This window comes from Coenobita brevimanus, chromosome 115, assembly GCF_032717465.1.
Source record: "Coenobita brevimanus isolate Jiangsu-jjx chromosome 115, ASM3271746v2, whole genome shotgun sequence".
NCBI lineage: Eukaryota > Metazoa > Arthropoda > Malacostraca > Decapoda > Coenobitidae > Coenobita > Coenobita brevimanus.
Window position 1 is genome coordinate 3,540,866 of NC_137068.1, and position 17,751 is coordinate 3,558,616.

At 39.8% G+C, this 17,751-nt stretch overlaps 1 protein-coding gene across 1 annotated transcript; it reads left to right on the plus strand.

Annotated features, from left to right (window-relative positions):
- The first annotated feature begins 536 nt into the window (after positions 1–536).
- Positions 537–17,036, plus strand: Spg7 (SPG7 matrix AAA peptidase subunit, paraplegin). The gene is made up of 14 exons (XM_080286950.1): positions 537–653; positions 1,662–1,786; positions 2,787–3,057; positions 3,741–3,878; positions 5,107–5,340; positions 6,512–6,679; positions 7,049–7,200; positions 7,671–7,893; positions 8,579–8,741; positions 10,623–10,753; positions 11,254–11,433; positions 13,006–13,125; positions 13,980–14,171; positions 15,683–17,036. The coding sequence occupies exons 1-14, from the start codon at positions 546–548 to the stop codon at positions 15,833–15,835; spliced, it is 2,358 nt and encodes a 785-aa protein (XP_080143076.1). The 5' UTR covers positions 537–545; the 3' UTR covers positions 15,836–17,036.
- Positions 17,037–17,751: the final 715 nt, after the last annotated feature.

A 17,751-nucleotide genomic window follows, 5' to 3' on the forward strand; every position in this document is an offset into this window, starting at 1 on the left:
AGTTAAGTAATATTGCCTGGAAGTAGGAGGTGCACCAGATTATGGACGTTAAAAAGACTTTACCATATTGAAGGGGTCAGTTATCTTTTTTTTTTACTCTCTTTCTCCCTTTCTCTTTATTCCCTTTAGGCAAAGCTAAAACTATAATATAAGGTGATACATAACTTGCTGAATTTTAGCTCCATTAAAAGTGAGGAAAGTTTAGAAGAAAATTATTGTGGCTGAGCAAGAGGAACTGTACGGATGAAGACGGTTGGAGTCACAGACACTTGTGGGGGGAGTTCCTCTTAGGGAGCTGTGTGTCAGTGACATACCCTATCTATGTAGGTAATAGGTGCTGGACTCTCTTCTCTTACATCATATTCTGTTTGTTGTACTATTAAGTGTCCAGACAGACTAATGGATATTTTTCCAAAGAGAATATTGGACATTTTTATTAATTTAATGCAGGTTATTTTGGCAGGGTTGGATATGTAGTGTATAATGATACAATTTCTGATGTAAAAATTAGTGTCTGCTTTATTTGCAGGAATTTCTTGACTATAATGGAGAGAATCAGCCATTCACTACTAACTTCAATATTAAGCCGACCAAGAGTTCTGTCAACTATTGCCCAGAGGTTGCCCAGAATCCCATGTTCTCGACAGTCACAGGTTGGCAGCAGTTTTCATGTATCTTTTCCATCTTCAGCTTCTTTAGCCTCAGGATGTCTTTATTGAATTTGGCTAATGCTAAATGATTATTGTACACAGTACTGTATCCAACACCAAAAAATGTCCATGAGGTGAAGTTGAACCTGACAGAATGTAGGGTTGAAATTTGTGAATTGTAAAATAGGAAAAAATTTAAAATCATAAAGTTTTGCATATACAAAATTCGTTATGATGGTACAAAAATATGGCTCTCTTACAACCTGCAACACTTGAGTATGATGCTATTATGGGTACCAACTCAACACAGCCAGGCTCAGGAAAGAGGTGCTGAAACAATGTCCTTTATAGTATTAAGTAACCTAAACATTTTTTAACCTCTTAGGATGCCCACTTGCAGCATAGTGTAGTGGGTGAGATTGTCTAAGCATCTGATTAGACTGTTTCAGGCTGAGATGCCTTCAGTTTCAGAACTGAGCTGAGGGCACAACAGTTTTTGAAATAAAAAAATTAGGGGCAATTTAAACACCCTTGTCATTTTTTTTTAACCTGGTGATTTTAGTCCTTCTGAAGCCCATTTCCCATAGCTTAAGGGCAGAATAAGACAGTCTGACAAATCAACATCTTTTACACAGAACATTATGACTAGCACTATATTTCAGTGTTAATCTGTTCTTACACCGTAACATTCCAGCTTGAAAGATGACAGTTTCATGTGTAGTTAAAGTGAACGAAGTATAGTTGTGTTGAACGGACCCCTCTCTTTCATCATGCTTCAGTATGGCAGTGAGTACTTGTGTAACTGCTAATGATAATAGTGGGAAACAGAGAAAAACAGGTCTTTGTTAATCTGAAGTACAGTGTAGTGCACTACTTTATAAGTATGCCTGAAATTAGTTATATTCATATGGTCTGCATGTATTTGAAGAATTGTTAAAATGGTAAAAGTGTCAATAAATGCTACACATTATCATTATACAGTATGTTATCACTGAATATATCCTTTTACAGAGATACTTCACTACCTGCACGCCTCTAAATCATATCATCAGACAGAGTAACACACAGTTATTAAGCACAGCAGCCTGGGGGAATCTAAACCGTGAATTTGCTGCTGTCACAAAGTTATTAGAGAGGTAAGTATAGCCATATCATTGTTATACATCATCTCAAATGGTGTACAACCATGTGTGTGCTGTATTAATAAGTACTGAATAAATATTTTGATGGAAATAAACTTGCTCTCTGGACCTTAATCTCACTCCACCTTGGGATGATGATGATGAAATTAAAGTGCATAATAAAGCCTTTGTACCACATAACCATTCATGAACTACCCTTCTGCCAATGCAGAGAAACTGGCAATTAAAATATGTTCCAAAGTACTGTACATTACTGTGTGAACTTTCTCTCACTACCAGAGCATTTTTTTTTTTTTTTAAAGGTCTAGAGGAAGTACAAAACAGGAAACGATGCTCCAGTAAAAGCATATTCATCTGATAATAAAAGTAATGTAGTGTTGATTGTATTGCATGAACTAAGTCCCAGCATTCCTCAGCTATTGCTACCTGGCTCATCTGGCAGAAGTGTGTTTTGAACTGACATAAATTACAAGCCCCTCCTTATGTGTTTTCATTCTAAGTTTTGCATTCAGTTTAACAGAAAGTTTGATTTCGACTGTTTGGTATAAATATATTACACATGCACAGTTGAAACAGAAAAGAACCATGATAAAGTCCTGGGAAAATGATGCCAGTAACAAGTACTGTATCTGCTGTCATATGCAGAGCCATTAGTGATATTCTGGCACATATACAAGTAGTACAGTATATATAGGTTAATCTTGACTCAGAGACCCTATAGAACACTGCATCATCTTTGAATAAGCTCTGCTTTTTTGTTGTACAAAATTTGAAAAAGAGCAGGACACCTTCTTGCAGTGGCAGTGATATAACCAGCCAGCTCCACTACCTGGTTATACAGATATCCCTCACCTCCCTCCCTGTCCCCCAAAAGGAGGATGGTAAGCTGCAGAAGAAGGGCAACTTCATTCACATTTCAGATGAACTTCGGGCTGCTACTACTACTAATACTAATACTACATTTGAAAATACTTACATGCTCTTTGATTTCCAGATCTGGCATTTCTCGGTCAGAGCAGGTGTGTCTGTTGCGCCGTGCTCTCCACTCTTCTGCACCCCAGGCCAACCAGGGTGGCCGAGGGGGACCAGCGGGGGGAGGTGTAGGTGGCCCAGATGACAGCGGCAGCTCTGGGGGCGATGGTAATAAAAACAATGATAACGATGAGAAGAAGGGCATGTTGGCCAAGGCCGCACTTTGGATGCTGACTGCGTATATGTTCATTGCTGTCATCTCTCTACTCTTTCCCAGCAGCAACCAGCCAGAAGTCAGTACCCATTTATTAATGCATTTATATGAGTAGTATTCTTTTGATTCATATTACAGTAAGCCTTCACAAATATTTCTTAGAAATTTGCTGTATATCAACCAGTTTGAATTGCCATTTCTCACTTGCTAAGACATCCATGTGAAATCCAAACTTGTAAAAGTGCTCACAGTGGGAGTTTGTATAGAGCAAAGTCCCTATACATGATTTGGTTAGTCTGTTTAACTAATTATAACATACAGTACAAATTTTATCTGTGTACATTGTTTCTCATTATATGCTGTCCTGTTTATATCATAACCTTAATGTTAAAATATACCACTCCAACTGGTACATAGCATCATTTTGCCAGCAGCCTACATGCGGGATGCTTCAGCCTTCACAGTAATGAGTAATTTTAGACATAACAGAACCAAAAGCCAGGTTGTGCTGGATTATGGAGGCTTTGTTGTACTTGAACATACTGGACTTGTCAGTCCATGTATGTTACTTCTTAGTCTCACTTTTGAAGTTTAAACTTTTATACCGGTATACTTTTATTACTGTACTTGAGCGTACCAGAGGTTTAAATTGTGGCTCTGAGGATGTTTCATTATATATGGTAGTAAAGAATGAATTGTGCTAAAGGTACTACTGTAATAGACTTTCCATTTTTATATCTCTGCTCTTTCCTGGCATGATAGATGGCACGATATGTATCATGGAATGAGTTTGTGCACCACATGCTGAGCCGCGGTGAGGTAGAGGAGGTGATAGTGCGGCCAGATCTGGATATTGTCACCATCATTCTCCATGAGGGTGCTGTCATCAAAGGCAAGAAGGTGTGTATTGATCCAGTCTCCACAGCTTCAGTTTACTGTACTGCTTAATATTAAACTCTGAATGTTTGTTTTATCTTGGTATAAAAAATAATTATACCATAAGGCTGTTATCATCATCATCATCGTCATAATCATCATTGCCATTACTATTGTCATCATCATTTTTCATTGTCATCTTGTGGGTTGGCAGTGAAAGAGAGCCATAAAATAGTTGCATAATCCATGCTCCATTCACTTTGTTATTTAAACCTTCAGATTTCCCAGCCCCATGAACAGAGTTACCAGATCAACTGTGAGGGTAAGCCAGTAATGTGTATGGGTATTGGTGGGGTTGCATAAGGGCATGGGGTCCCCTTCTTCTACTTATCAGAAATCCACGTCACAAGCTGCATCACGTAACGCTGATAAACTTAGCAAAACATTTCCAGAATTTTAAGTTAAGATCACTGAATGGTGGAATGCATCAGCCTTCACCATTTTGCTATTTGTGATCTGTAATACCATTCTTAGTCCCTCATTCATTTGTCACAAACTTTTAAAAATCCATGAATTACAAAATGACTTGCTCTCCTCCTTCCATGCTTCTTCCAAAATCTGTCTTCTTGATAATTCCTGAAATCACCCTTTACATCCCTTGTTACACTTTCAGATTAATATAAAGTTTTCCAATCACTTTCTTCAAAATGCATTACCACAGCAAACTTATTCCACAGTCATTTTTGCACTTCGTTCAATATGATTCAGTTATCCTCTTGCCACTACATTATATCATATAGACATGTGGACAGAGGCTGCAATGGATCGTGCAGCGTGGAGAGCCGCCATTAGGTGACCAAGGCCGACACATGCAAGCATGTTGGAGCCTTTAAAAACGAAAACGAAAACGAAAACAGAGGAGGATAATTTGGTAAAGAGGGCCACTTCCATGAATGTGGATAGGACAGCACAAGGGGCTAGACCAAAGAAGGCATGGAGAGAATGGTTGGGTAAAGACCTGCCATACATAAGGCTAATGAGAAAGGATGATGGGAGCTGAAGAACATGGAAATTGGGAGCTGAAGAACATGGAAATTGTCATTAAGGGTAAAATGCTGATATATGTATGCATGACCAAGACCTTAAAAAATGTAAATTTAAACTTACCTATCTAATATTGCCTGTCTATTCTTAATTGTACGATATAAGTTTATTTTGTTTCTGTCTGACTTCTTGGCTTCCTCTTTTTCAGATGGACCAGCGTACATTCCACATGAACATTGTAGATTTGAACCACTTTGAAGAGCGTCTGCGAGAAGCTGAGGAGAAATTGGGCATCCGTTCTGGCCAGGGTGTGCCGGTGGTGTATGAGCGTAGTGGAGACACAGCGGGACGACTGTTGGCATCCATTATTGTTGTGGCCATTATTGTGTCGCTCTTGTCACGCAGCATGAACATCCGCGCCTCACTTGGCATGGAGGGAATGGTAAGTTGAAGTTGGCTTTCACTGTAACTTTTATGAACAGCATTTGCCCCATGACATTTTTTTCCATAAGCTGGTGGTCTCTTGGGTTAAGGTGCTCCAAATGTAAGAGGCCCATTGGGATTTAAACTCAAGCATTGGTCCTGGGTCTTTCTACTCATATAATGCCAGTCACTCATCTTAAATGTTTGGACTAAGTAGCGTATCTCTGGACTTGTACACTTCTGATGGGGCAATACTTGACTGGATGATGGATAGATTATTCTTATACTGCCAGGTGATTTTATTCAGCTTAGGAGTGTACCTCTAGTAATGAAAGGGTTAATTTGCATTATATATATTGACCTATCAAGTTGGAAAGCTCTCTCCTTTGCAAAATAAAACTATTTGGGAATAGCAAGAATATAATAAACACATGTTACTTTATTTACTCAGACAAGTTGGGTGTCTTTGTGTTTTATTTTTGCTGGCAATAGATGATTTTATTCAAGCTTGATGAGACTTTTTGAATGAAGAGTTTGATTTAGCCTTAATTAACTCCTCCAGTGAGCAAGGCCTTTCCTAAGCTGAATTAGCTGGAAGTACGAAAAATTAGCCAGTGAAATACATCATCTGATTCAGTTGGAAGTGTCAGTTAAGCTGAATAACACCATGGGGAGTTGCAAGAATAAGGGGAAAAAAAATTACAATATTAAAGAGGTTATTAATCCTTTTGCAGTTGCTATATTTACAGAAGTACTGTAAATGGATTAAAGGCTGTATTTAATCCCTCCAGACTGGAAAATTTCTATTAAACTGAATAAAACCCTATTGAAGGGTTTGACATTTCAGGTTCTGTGACTCACCATCTATTGAACAGAATCATCTGGTGTTAAACCCATATTAAACACAGTACTTTGGTCGGTCATTGTTACTATAAGAGGATGAATGGAGACAATATTTAATACTCAGGCTTCTGTGACTCATATCCAATTGAATACTCTGAAATCACCTAAGATTTAACTCAAATAAATACAAGAGTTGATATAATGACAAGAGGTTTAAATAATTCTTTTTTGTTTTGGTATTCACAGAGACATATAATCTAAATGTCAGCCCCCAAAAAATAGTATTACCAGAGTAGATACAACCATGAAATTGTTAAACTTCTACTTTTTCATTCCTCCTTTCACAGAGACAGATGACACGTGCCAAGTTCACAATAATTGACCCACTGCTGCCTGGGTCTGGCCGAGGGGTGAAGTTCTCTGATGTGGCGGGGGCAAAGGAAGCCAAACAGGAGGTGATGGAGTTTGTGGACTTCCTAAAGGCACCTGACAAGTACAGGCTTCTTGGAGCAAAGGTGATTTATGCTTGGATGTAGATACAGTACAATACAATAAATTCTTGTTATATGTTGATGGTGTCTTTCAAAATGTTACAGCTTTTCCATACAGGTGTTGTTGTTGTTTTTTCTCTACCCGTCTGTCTGGCCAAGCAGACCCACTGACCACAAGCCAGCAGCTGCCTTTCTGGTGGCAGACAGTCTACCAAGGCCAGAAGAGGGTCCTTCCACAGGACAGAGTGCAAGGAAACTGGAGAAAGCATTGTTCCCAAGAGATGAACTGTGTGTAGGAGATATGTTTGAGTAGTAGTCTCAACCCAAATTAATAAAAATGTAATCATTATAGTGAAGAGGATAACGTTATGATGTGCCTGTTGTTGTTGGCAGGTACCGAAAGGAGCACTGCTGTTGGGTCCACCCGGGTGTGGCAAGACACTGTTGGCTAAGGCTGTGGCAACCGAGGGTCAGGTACCGTTCTTAGCCATGAATGGGTCGGAGTTTATTGAGATGATTGGCGGACTTGGTGCTGCAAGAGTCAGGTGAGAGACTCCTTCCTACTGCTGAAATTTTATGGCTGTATCCTTAAACTTCTTTGCACAAAGCTGGGAGCAGTCCCCAAATTTCCTGTGTTTATGGAATGCCAGTTGCTGTAGTGGGATGCCTTCACATGGTGGCAGTGATATATCCAGGCAGTTTCAGTATGCTAACCAGGCATTTTCAGTCTCCACTAATACAAACATCCTTCAAGACCCTCTAAAGGAGGGTATTGTGCTACGGCAGGACTGCTTGTGCCTGTAGTCCACTGGGTTTATGTTCAGATGGGGCTGGGACCTCTACTACCTTCTAGTACCTCCAGAAGTGAAAGGGCATATGAAAGATATATTTAACCAACAAGTTTGAAAAGTCTGTCCTAAGTTGCATAAAATTGATAGGCAGCAACAAGAATAGGATGTAAAATGTCACTGAAGTAACATGTTCTTATATCACTTTTCTTACCCCCATATCGTAGGGACTTGTTCAAAGAAGCTAAAAAGCGAGCCCCCTGCATCATCTACATTGACGAATTAGACGCCATTGGACGCCAGAGGTCTAGTGGCCAGGGCAACTTTGATGGCAGTTCTGGAGAATCTGAGCAAACCTTAAATCAGCTTCTTGTGGAGATGGATGGCATTGGTTCCAAGGAGGGGGTAGTACTGCTGGCATCCACAAACAGGCTTGATATTTTGGACAAGGTAGGTACTTTGGTATTCTTGTTGGTTGAGGAAGCCCCTAATACCTCTTCCTAATCAACATATTTTGCATATTATACCTTACTGTCCTCTTGTGTGTTAAAAAAAATCATTATAATATTCCCATACTATTCATTAACTTACAAAAGTATATTAGCCAGCCAAATCCAACTATAAATCACTGAAGAGTAGATGATAGAGAGTCTCCTTACCCTCAGTACATATTCCATACTAATTTTACAACTAAACTAATTATCCTTTTCACCACTCTATTTTTCATATACTGTACACTATTGTTACCCTTTGAAAGTATCCATAACAAGGACATTTGGGGGAGGAGGTACTTGACATTGAGCCATCTGTCCTTGGTAACTCTGGTAACTCACAAATGACTCTGCTTAAAACTTAAATCATGAAGGAGATGGCAGGCTTCCATTTTTTCATGATTTTGAACTGTATAACAAAGATAGAATCTGTTTTTAGCATTCGCCTGTGTTTATCATTGTTGCCAGCACTCTATAATGAAGGATGCAGGTTATCACTTTACTTTTCCACATTCATTCATTCTTTGTCACATCATGTTGTCTTTTTTAATATTCTTGTTACCTGTCATGCCTTCTCTTTTCATTCATCCCGTCTTTCCCGCCTCTGCACTTCCAGTCATCTTTCTCTCATTTCCTTTATCCAGGCTCTGTTGCGGCCAGGGAGGTTCGACCGTCACATCATCATGGATCTTCCCAACCTTGAGGAACGGCGTGAGATCTTTGAACACCATCTCCGAGCCATAGTCCTTGAGAAACCCGCCAGCTACTACTCTCGCAGGATGGCTTCTCTCACCCTGGGCTTTAGTGGTAAGTGTGCTGACTAAAAGCTTGCTACTGACAAGGCATATGTGAAACCTGGCTATGCATTGGATTTAATATAAGGATATGCACTTCGTCAATCCAAGGGCATAATTTTTGTGTGTATTTTATTTTTTATTATCTACCAAAGTATCTATCTATTGCCAGACGCCATAATCCCGTAAGGGGTGGCCATTTGACTTTGAGTTATTTGTTTTACAGGGAGGGGCACTAACCCTCTACCAACCCACTTGCTGACACGTAGGGAGCACGTATGGTTTGGTTATATTGTTACCACCCAGCATTGTAAATGGTTTCTTGGCTTACAGGAAACCATTTGGCTTGTCACTCATTGTAAAGCCATTAGTCTCCCTGGGGTTTCATTTTTTTTTTTTTTTTTTTCCATTACTAACTGCCTGATACCAAACTACTATATTCAGCTTTATTCACTTTATTAGTTGAGGGGTTGATGAAGGCTATACCCAGCCCTTCCAGTTGAAGAATACTCTTGAGCATAATAAAAACTTCCGATGACAGGCAGAAGAGGCTAAAATACATAATCTCTATAGTTAGATACCCAGTACCAATTAAATAGTGTACTGTAGCTGCCAGTGCAACCATTTTGGGTGAGTCCACTCACTGCGCTTGCAACACACCCCATCATTGTTGTGTATTGGCAGCATATTTACAACAACTTTTTTGGTGTTAGTTGTTGCAAGGAGGAATTTCCAGCTCCACATATTTACACTTATCATGTGCAGTTTCACCATCATCCTTTCTTCCAGTTTCATCATCTTCCTTTCTTGTTATATTCACCTGTTGAGTGTGGCATTTTCTTGAATGGGTGTAAACTTTTACGTAGACAAGGAAGCAGGTATCCTTCATGCTGAGAATCGTGAAACCATCAGCTTTGTGGTGGGACAAATACACTCTGCATAGATGGGTGTCGAAGGCTGGTCAAAAGAGTGTCAGTCAAATTTTTCTCACAGAAGTACAAGAGGAAGGAGAACAGAAATGCAAGGAAAGAAATGGATGGGTTAGACGTGGATGGTGATGCAGGGCAGGAGGAGTACTGGACATGCATTGAAGACAGACTTAATAATAGGATGAAGTATTTATGATGGGAAGATTTCATAGGGTTTTTCTTGAAATTACATGGTGAGGGTTGAGAAATGGGCAGGATGAGGAGATGATCTGGGATAATGTAGTGTGACATGGGAGAGAGGGAGTACCCCATGTAAAGGTGGTCATTATAAAGTGAGTGTTATTGGCAAGGTGTGGTTTATAATAATGCAAGTTTAAGAAAGTACCACAAGAAGAAAGTATACATCATTCTCATATACTGTACTGTACCTTCCATCGAGCAGTGCAGGTAAAGTGGTAAGTACAATAAACAAGACTACAGCAATATTTATATGAAATCCAGTGACTGCACATGGTAGTTGAATGTGCACGATATGGAAAACTGAGGTGATACATTTCCTTTCTCTAGGCCAGGTCCACCTTACACAGAGCTCAGCTGTTAGGGACACTGCACCTGATTGTGAACTTAACATCTTCCCACATTCATGTTACTCACCCAAGCTATATCTATCCATCACCCAATTTTTGTTTTCCAAGCAGAATGGTAAGGGATTTTGGGCTAGGCCATTCACATCAAACTTATAAGGCAAGTGGGGCCAAATGCTCACCCCATAAGGACATTACAGATATATCAACAATAAATCCCAACCACCCTTGTGAATAAGACCCCATGGGCCATATCTAGTTGAAACATTTCTCACAAATCCACCAGGCATCTAAGTACAGTACTATAGTCTCATTTCTGTGCATTTATCTGTATACAGTATTTCTATTAAACATTTATCTGTCTCGCCTTCCTTCACTCAGGTGCCGACATTGCTAATGTTGTGAATGAAGCAGCACTTCACGCAGCACGTTATGGCAAAAGAGTTGTAACTGCTCCTGACCTGGAGTATGCTGTGGAGCGGGTTGTGGGTGGCACGGAGAAGAGGTCACAGGTGAGAGTGGATGATGGTAAACTTAGATGGATTAACTGTTTGATTGACAAGACTGGAAGCCTTATACCCTGAATGTGGTTGAACTATACCCATTTTACTCTAACTTGGCCTAAAACTGCCACCTCTCCACCTTAAATGCAGAGTCATAATAGCAGATTAGCACTAGAATATGATGTTGACCAAGAAGAAGTGTTATGAAAAGCATATAGAGCCATAGTATTGTCTTCTTCTATCACTGGAGATAATTTTTTAAGCATTTCATCCACCACTTCAGATTGCCTTCCCCCCCCCCCCATGAGAACCCACTGAACAGCAAAAACTTGACCATGCTTGTAGTAGTGAGATTAGTAAGCATGTCTCTATTAAAATTTAAGAAAGTACTTGATGGGAATTAAATAAGCAAAAAAGTGAGGGATACTGATGAGAAGAAAAACAATATGAGAGGTAATGTATTATTGATGCAGAATTTCTTGCTTGATATCATCTTGCTTCGTCACCAGGCACTGTCCCCCGAGGAGCGTCGTGTGGTGGCGTACCATGAGAGTGGTCATGCACTCATTGGCTGGCTGCTGGAACACACAGATGCTCTTCTAAAAGTAACCATTGTCCCCCGCACCAACCAGGCCCTTGGCTTTGCTCAGTATGTGCCCAAGGACCAAAAGCTTTACACTCAGCAGGAGGTGGGTGCTGTGGGTCTCAGAGAAGGGGAGAATCCCATGGGAATATGTGGATATTCACAATCACTGTAACTGTTGCCTGCATGACATAAGTGATTATGCATACACATACAGTATTCTGTATTGTTTTCTTTGCACTTAGTATTTTGTTCTGTATGTTGGCCAAATTGGGATAATTAATTTAAAACTTTTGTCTGACAAGTTGGCAGTGCTATGCCTTTTTTTGCATGGCTAAGGAACTGACTTTCTCTGTTTGAAGGAAGTGGACACATCCAGTATACAGTACTGGCCAGGAGTTGGTGGTCCCAACTCCTGGCCAGTACTGAGGTGAAGGAGAGTGCCTAAGTTGATGAAAGGCATCAGAAGGTGTCACTTACGATGAAATCATGGGAATGGTTTTGCTTTATTGCCACATGAGGGAGGCATCACACTCATTTCCTGTCGGTGGCTGCACAGAACTGTAACCTTTGACTCCAGAGTTTGTGCCTCCGCCCCCCTTGGGAGAGGTGAGAGCTTCCTGTGGGTGCCTTCACTGAGTTTGTTTGGGGGAAAATGAGTTTTTAGCATAGCAAACTCAACCACCCCACCCCCTTATCCTAACCTGGAACACCATGACTGTACATTCACAGTTCAGATATGAAGATGTTAACTTTAAACTATTTGTATGGTAAGAACAAGTGGGGTATGGCAGATGAGAGGCCAAAGAACTGACAGAACTGAACGAGTAGTTTTGTAGTGAGAGGCACATTACGTGGCGTCAAAATTTCAACCATGACACTGTTTTATGCAGTTGATGTCAAGCTTCACCTTTATTGTCCTGTAAACTGGAGTGAGGATTTCAAAGTTTTTTGGGTCATTGAACAGATACCAGTGAAAGGAGTATCATATTGTATGGCAGTGAAACCTGGGGCGTAAAAGGGGATAATGAGACTGGAATGAAACTACGGTATATGAGAAGGATCCAGTGGATGTGTGGCATAAAGCTGAATGACAGGACATCCTTGGAAGAGCTGAGAAGATGGCTGGGTGTGGAAAGTATCAGGAGAGAAGTAGGAGGGAGAAGAGATGGTTTGGACATACTGAGGGATGGACCAGGGGAACTTGGTGGGTAGGTGTAGAAGAAAACAAGTGTTGGGTCATTGATGGAGAGGTAGATTGGGGAAGACATGGGATGATGTGGTGTGTGCTGACCTTAGATCTACAGATATTACAAGAGAGCTGATGCAGAACAGAGCAAGGTGGAGGAGTGCTATCAAGTGAAACTGCTCGAACATTTACTGTAGTACACCAAAAACAGACGTTAAACCATAAACGATGATGATATTATAATTATCCACTAACATTTACTCTAGCATCTGCATCATATCCGCTCCCATGTAGAAGAAAATGGGAACAGGGTAATGAATTTATATGATACATTAGAAAATAGTAACCTTAGTAATTAAGAACCAGAAAATCACAATATCATCCTTTTTTTTCCCCCCTACCAAAAGATGAGAGAGACCACTAACCAACTACATTTGTATCGTAAAAATGGAATGTTATGAGAAATTTTAATTGATGTTGTTACTGCAGATATTTGAGAAGATGTGCATGGCGCTGGGAGGCCGGGTTGCTGAGAGTCTAGTGTTCAACAAAGTCACCACGGGCGCTCAGAATGATTTAGAGAAAGTCACTAAAATGGCATATGCTCAGGTATGATTATTTATTCAGGGTGATAAATACTGTAAGAAATATAGATGGTGAAAATGAAGGAGTGTGGAGGAAACCATGAATGTGGAGGAAACCATAAATGTGGAGGAAACCATAAATGTGGAGGAAACCATGAAAGAGGTAGTTAGCTAGGATATTTGTACACTTTTTGCTCTAACCTGGCCTAAAATTGTCATCTCTCCATTTTGAATTCTGAGTTGTAACAATAGATTAACACTAGAATATGATGCTAGTCACAAAGAAGTGCTATGAAAAAGACACAGAGCTTAGTATTATCCTTTTTATGCAATTGAGCAACATAAATAAGCTGCAAAAGGATGAAAATTTGGCCCAAGTTAAGGTAAAAAGAATATAATATGAAAAACGTTAAATCTAGTCCAAGGTAAAAAAAATATATGAAGAACTCTAAAAAATTATGTGAAAAACTCTAAGAAAATTTAACTTAGTCAGCTGAGTACTTTTTAGTTTATTCTGGGTCCACACAGATAATTTTATACAACTTTGGAGAGTCTTCTTATAGCCATCGTTAACTCTTTCACTGTTAGAGCTGTCCTGAGGTGGTTAAAATTATCAGGTGGTAGGAAGAGATATATTAAAAAAAAAAAAAAAAAAAAAAAAAAAAAAAATGGATTGAAGGGGAAGACCAAGGATGAGATGGAGTGAAGTACATGAGAGAGGTGTGTGTGAGTTGGAGGGAGGATTACCAAATGGCAAGGGACAGGGCAACATGGAGGTGATTTGTTTGTGGCCACCCATTATGGGATTAAAGCATATGGCTTCAGAAAGATAGATAAATAGACTGAAGGGGTTAAATCCTCTTATCATTGCCCATACAGGTGAGGTCATTTGGGTTCAATGAGACAGTGGGTCAAGTGTCATTCCCTGAGGAGGAGACCAGAGAGATGGGGCGACGGCCATATTCACAGAAGTTGGCGGCCAGCATAGATGAAGAAGCATCACGGCTAATTTTTGCAGCATACAGAAAGACAGAAGAAGTTTTAAAGTCAAATATGGACAAGTTAAAGCTGGTAAGACAAAGCAGGTTTCCATTATTGTACAATAGTTGATTTAACACCTTAGGCCCAAATATAGTTAGTCCTCATTTTAAAACTGTTTCACTTTAAGTTGTAACGTTATTATCTTGGGGATGTGTGCTGGAGGTGGGGCTACGGTAAGGAGTGGGTGGAGGGAATTGAGCTATTGCCTCTTCTAACACTGAGAAGGCTTCCCTCCATGCCAAGGGATCTTTATATGTGGCATGTGTTGTGAGTGTAATGCTGTATGGTGGCAAGACCTGGGCAGGAAAGGAAGAGGATATTTGCAGGCTTAGATATACAGAAATGACAATGATTAGGTGATGTGTAGTGCATCCTTGAATTTGAGGCCTGTGGGGCTAGGATTGCTATTGAAGAGTTGAGAGGAAGGATGGGACTGAGTACTCCAGTATTGTTGTGATGAGGAGGGGTAGATTGAGAAGGTTTGGGCATGTTGAGAGGGTGGAAGATGACAGCTGGATGCAGAACGTGAGAATTGTGAACAATGGGTGTTGGGTTGTGAGAGGCAGACCAAACAAGACCTGAGACGAGGTCATAGAGTGTGACCTCAGGAATAAGGGGCTGAGGGAGGCTGCCAGAGATTGTGCACTGTGGAGAGCCGCCATTAGGTGACCAAGTATGCAGACATGTTAGAGCCTTTATAAATGATACAATACAAATATTAACCACAGCTGGAGCTATGGTTTGCCTTCTTTGGGTTAAAGGAAACATTCTTCTGACCTGACCTCTTTTTCTCACTCAAGGTAAAGTTAAGAGAGAAAAAAAAGAGGGAGAGAGAGAGAGAGAGAACTACCAACTGTATGCCAGGTTAAATGGGGCACACACTCATTAACTCATCATCCAAGCCCCTAGAATCCTGACTCCATTTACGAGGCATAATCAACCACACTGATGCACTTCACATTACAGTATCTTACAACTGAGTTCATCCAGTAACTATCACTGGGTAAAATCAAGGTAGCCTGATTTCATACATCCCTCTGCATAAAAATTCTTCCAACTAGCTTGATCTGTCAGTTTCTTGCCTCATCAGCCGTTGTACATTACTTTCTCACACTCGTTTACCTAATTATCTACCAGGTATCCATCTTTTTGGCTTGCTATGCCTTTCACTTTCATCCATCCATCCATCCATCGAATCCTACATTGCCCCAAGAGGAGCATAGAAGCCCGGGGCTAGGCAGTTGGTCTCGACATTTAAGATTTCAAACTCCCTTAATATACCTTTTTCACCACCCAGTTGCGTCTTTACAATTGTGTTTATTGATATCTTTGCATGCATGATGAAATGGGCAAGACACATTCACTCAACATTCAAACCTTCAAAATCCTAGCTCTTATCTCAGTTGTGGCTTTATCTCCAAGGTCTCACTGCTGAATTGAATGTATTTGTTATGTATTGTATTTGTACGGTATCTACTGTGATGTATTTTTTTTATGTATTTTGTATATTTGTATTTTGATGATAAATTGTTTACCCACAGCTGGCAGAGGCACTATTACAGAAGGAGACACTGAACTATGATGATGTTGAAGCTATTCTCGGACCCATGCCATTTGACAAGAAAGTGGTTATTGAGCCACTGCAGTTCGAGGGAGAGATAAATCGCTGGAAGGAGGCAGGAAAGGATACCTGAAGGGAAGTTTATTTAGGACTGTTGTTGGGTTAATATTTATAGAACGGCTGGCTTCATGTACCTAGTTGGTGAATATGTATACTGTACAGTGAGTCCTTGTTATAAGCATTTTCTGTGTTTTTTTCACCATTATATTGTCAGTAAAATACAGTATATAATGCTGTCTGTTAAGTCCCATTGCTACCTGTATTATAATGCTGATTTGCGAGTTTCCTTGAGCTTACAGTACCAGTTGTGAAAGAGGAATAAAGGAAGATAATATGAAACTGAAACAAAACATGAGATTGATGTGATGCAAATATGGAGTAGAACTGGATGACGGGATATCTTTGGAAGAGGTGAGATAATGATCAGGAATAGAAAACAACAGTAGAAAGGAGACTGAGATGGTTTGGCCACATTGAGAGGATGGGCCACTGAAATACTGGGTGAGAAGGTGTAGAGGTATAGATGTACAGGGCCATTAATGGAGGGAAAGACTGAGGAAGACATGGGATGAGGTGGTGTGTGTGCTGACCTTAGATCTAGAGGTACTGTAGTACTAGAGAGCTGGTACAGAACAGACTGAGGTGGAGGAGTGCCCTGTCTGTCTCATGCTAGATGGAAAAATAAAAACTTAAGATGATGACAAAGATGATAATGATGTGTGGAAAAGTTTAAAACAGCATCACATCCCTACTTTATAAAATGGACTGACTGTGTAGTGTTTTTCCTTTTGTTTTTTTCCCCACTAATGTACTCTCACAACTAGAATACAGAATTGTGATTGCAGGAAAGTCAATGGGTCTTAATTCTGCAGCAGGAATGAGTCTCCTTGGTTACTAGGCAAATTAACCCTCTGTCTGACAACACCTGGCCATTAACTGAGCTGAAAGGGGTTAGGGTCTTTGTCAAATGAAAAGACAGACTACATTGTTCCTCCAGCTTTGACAGACTACCATGATTGTGATGAATTATGACAATTTTAGATGAAAATTATCTAATATAGTGATGCCTTATTGGATGGCTTTATATTACTGATATTATAATGTTCATCGCTGTATAGTTGTACATACCAGTAATAATTGTAAGAAAATAAATATATGTTCATTAAAATATTACTTGTGTTCCCATTGCTCATTTTCAAGAATTGCCTTATGCCCGAGATAATGCCTATTCCCTAGCCTCCTCGGTCCTGTATCTTTTTTTATTTTCACTTTGCTACCACCAGTTAATATTACCAACATCAAGGAGAACCTATAATATACTCTTTTTACTCTAACTTGACCTAAAACTGTCATCTCTCCATCTTGCATGCTGAACTGTAACAAGAGATAAACACTAGAATATGGTGCTAGTAATGAAGAAGTGCTATGAAAAGGATGTAGTGCCATATCAATCTTTTTCTGCCACTGAGCTATGTGAGATAGGCTATATGAAGGATGAAAATCTAGGCCAGGTTAATGTAAAAGAACTATAGTGAAGGCATTAATGAAGTCTATATAACCCATGCAAACTGAAATGTCTCTCCATGGCTGAGTAAAATTACCTGACTAACGAGAATACAAGATAGCATTGGACTGAAAAGGTTAACGTCTTCAGTGTGATGATGCTTTTCACATCATTTTTGCTATCACCACATAATATACATCAGATCACGGGAAATGCCTTGTATATAAATGCCTTAGAAATAATAATATCAGAAAACATAAATCATCTAAACAGTGGTGAGAAAAAAAAATAAAAATAAAAATAAAACTCATTGTATACAAGATCTTCCAGAATATTTTAACTGAATAAACCCTACCTGCCATGCCAGTGTTTCAGTGTTTGGACCCACATTTTGACTGTATTGGTTTTATAATTACCTGATGGAACTGGGCCACTCTTACAATCTGAACACCAAATTATGGTTGCATGAAATTTGGCATGCCTTA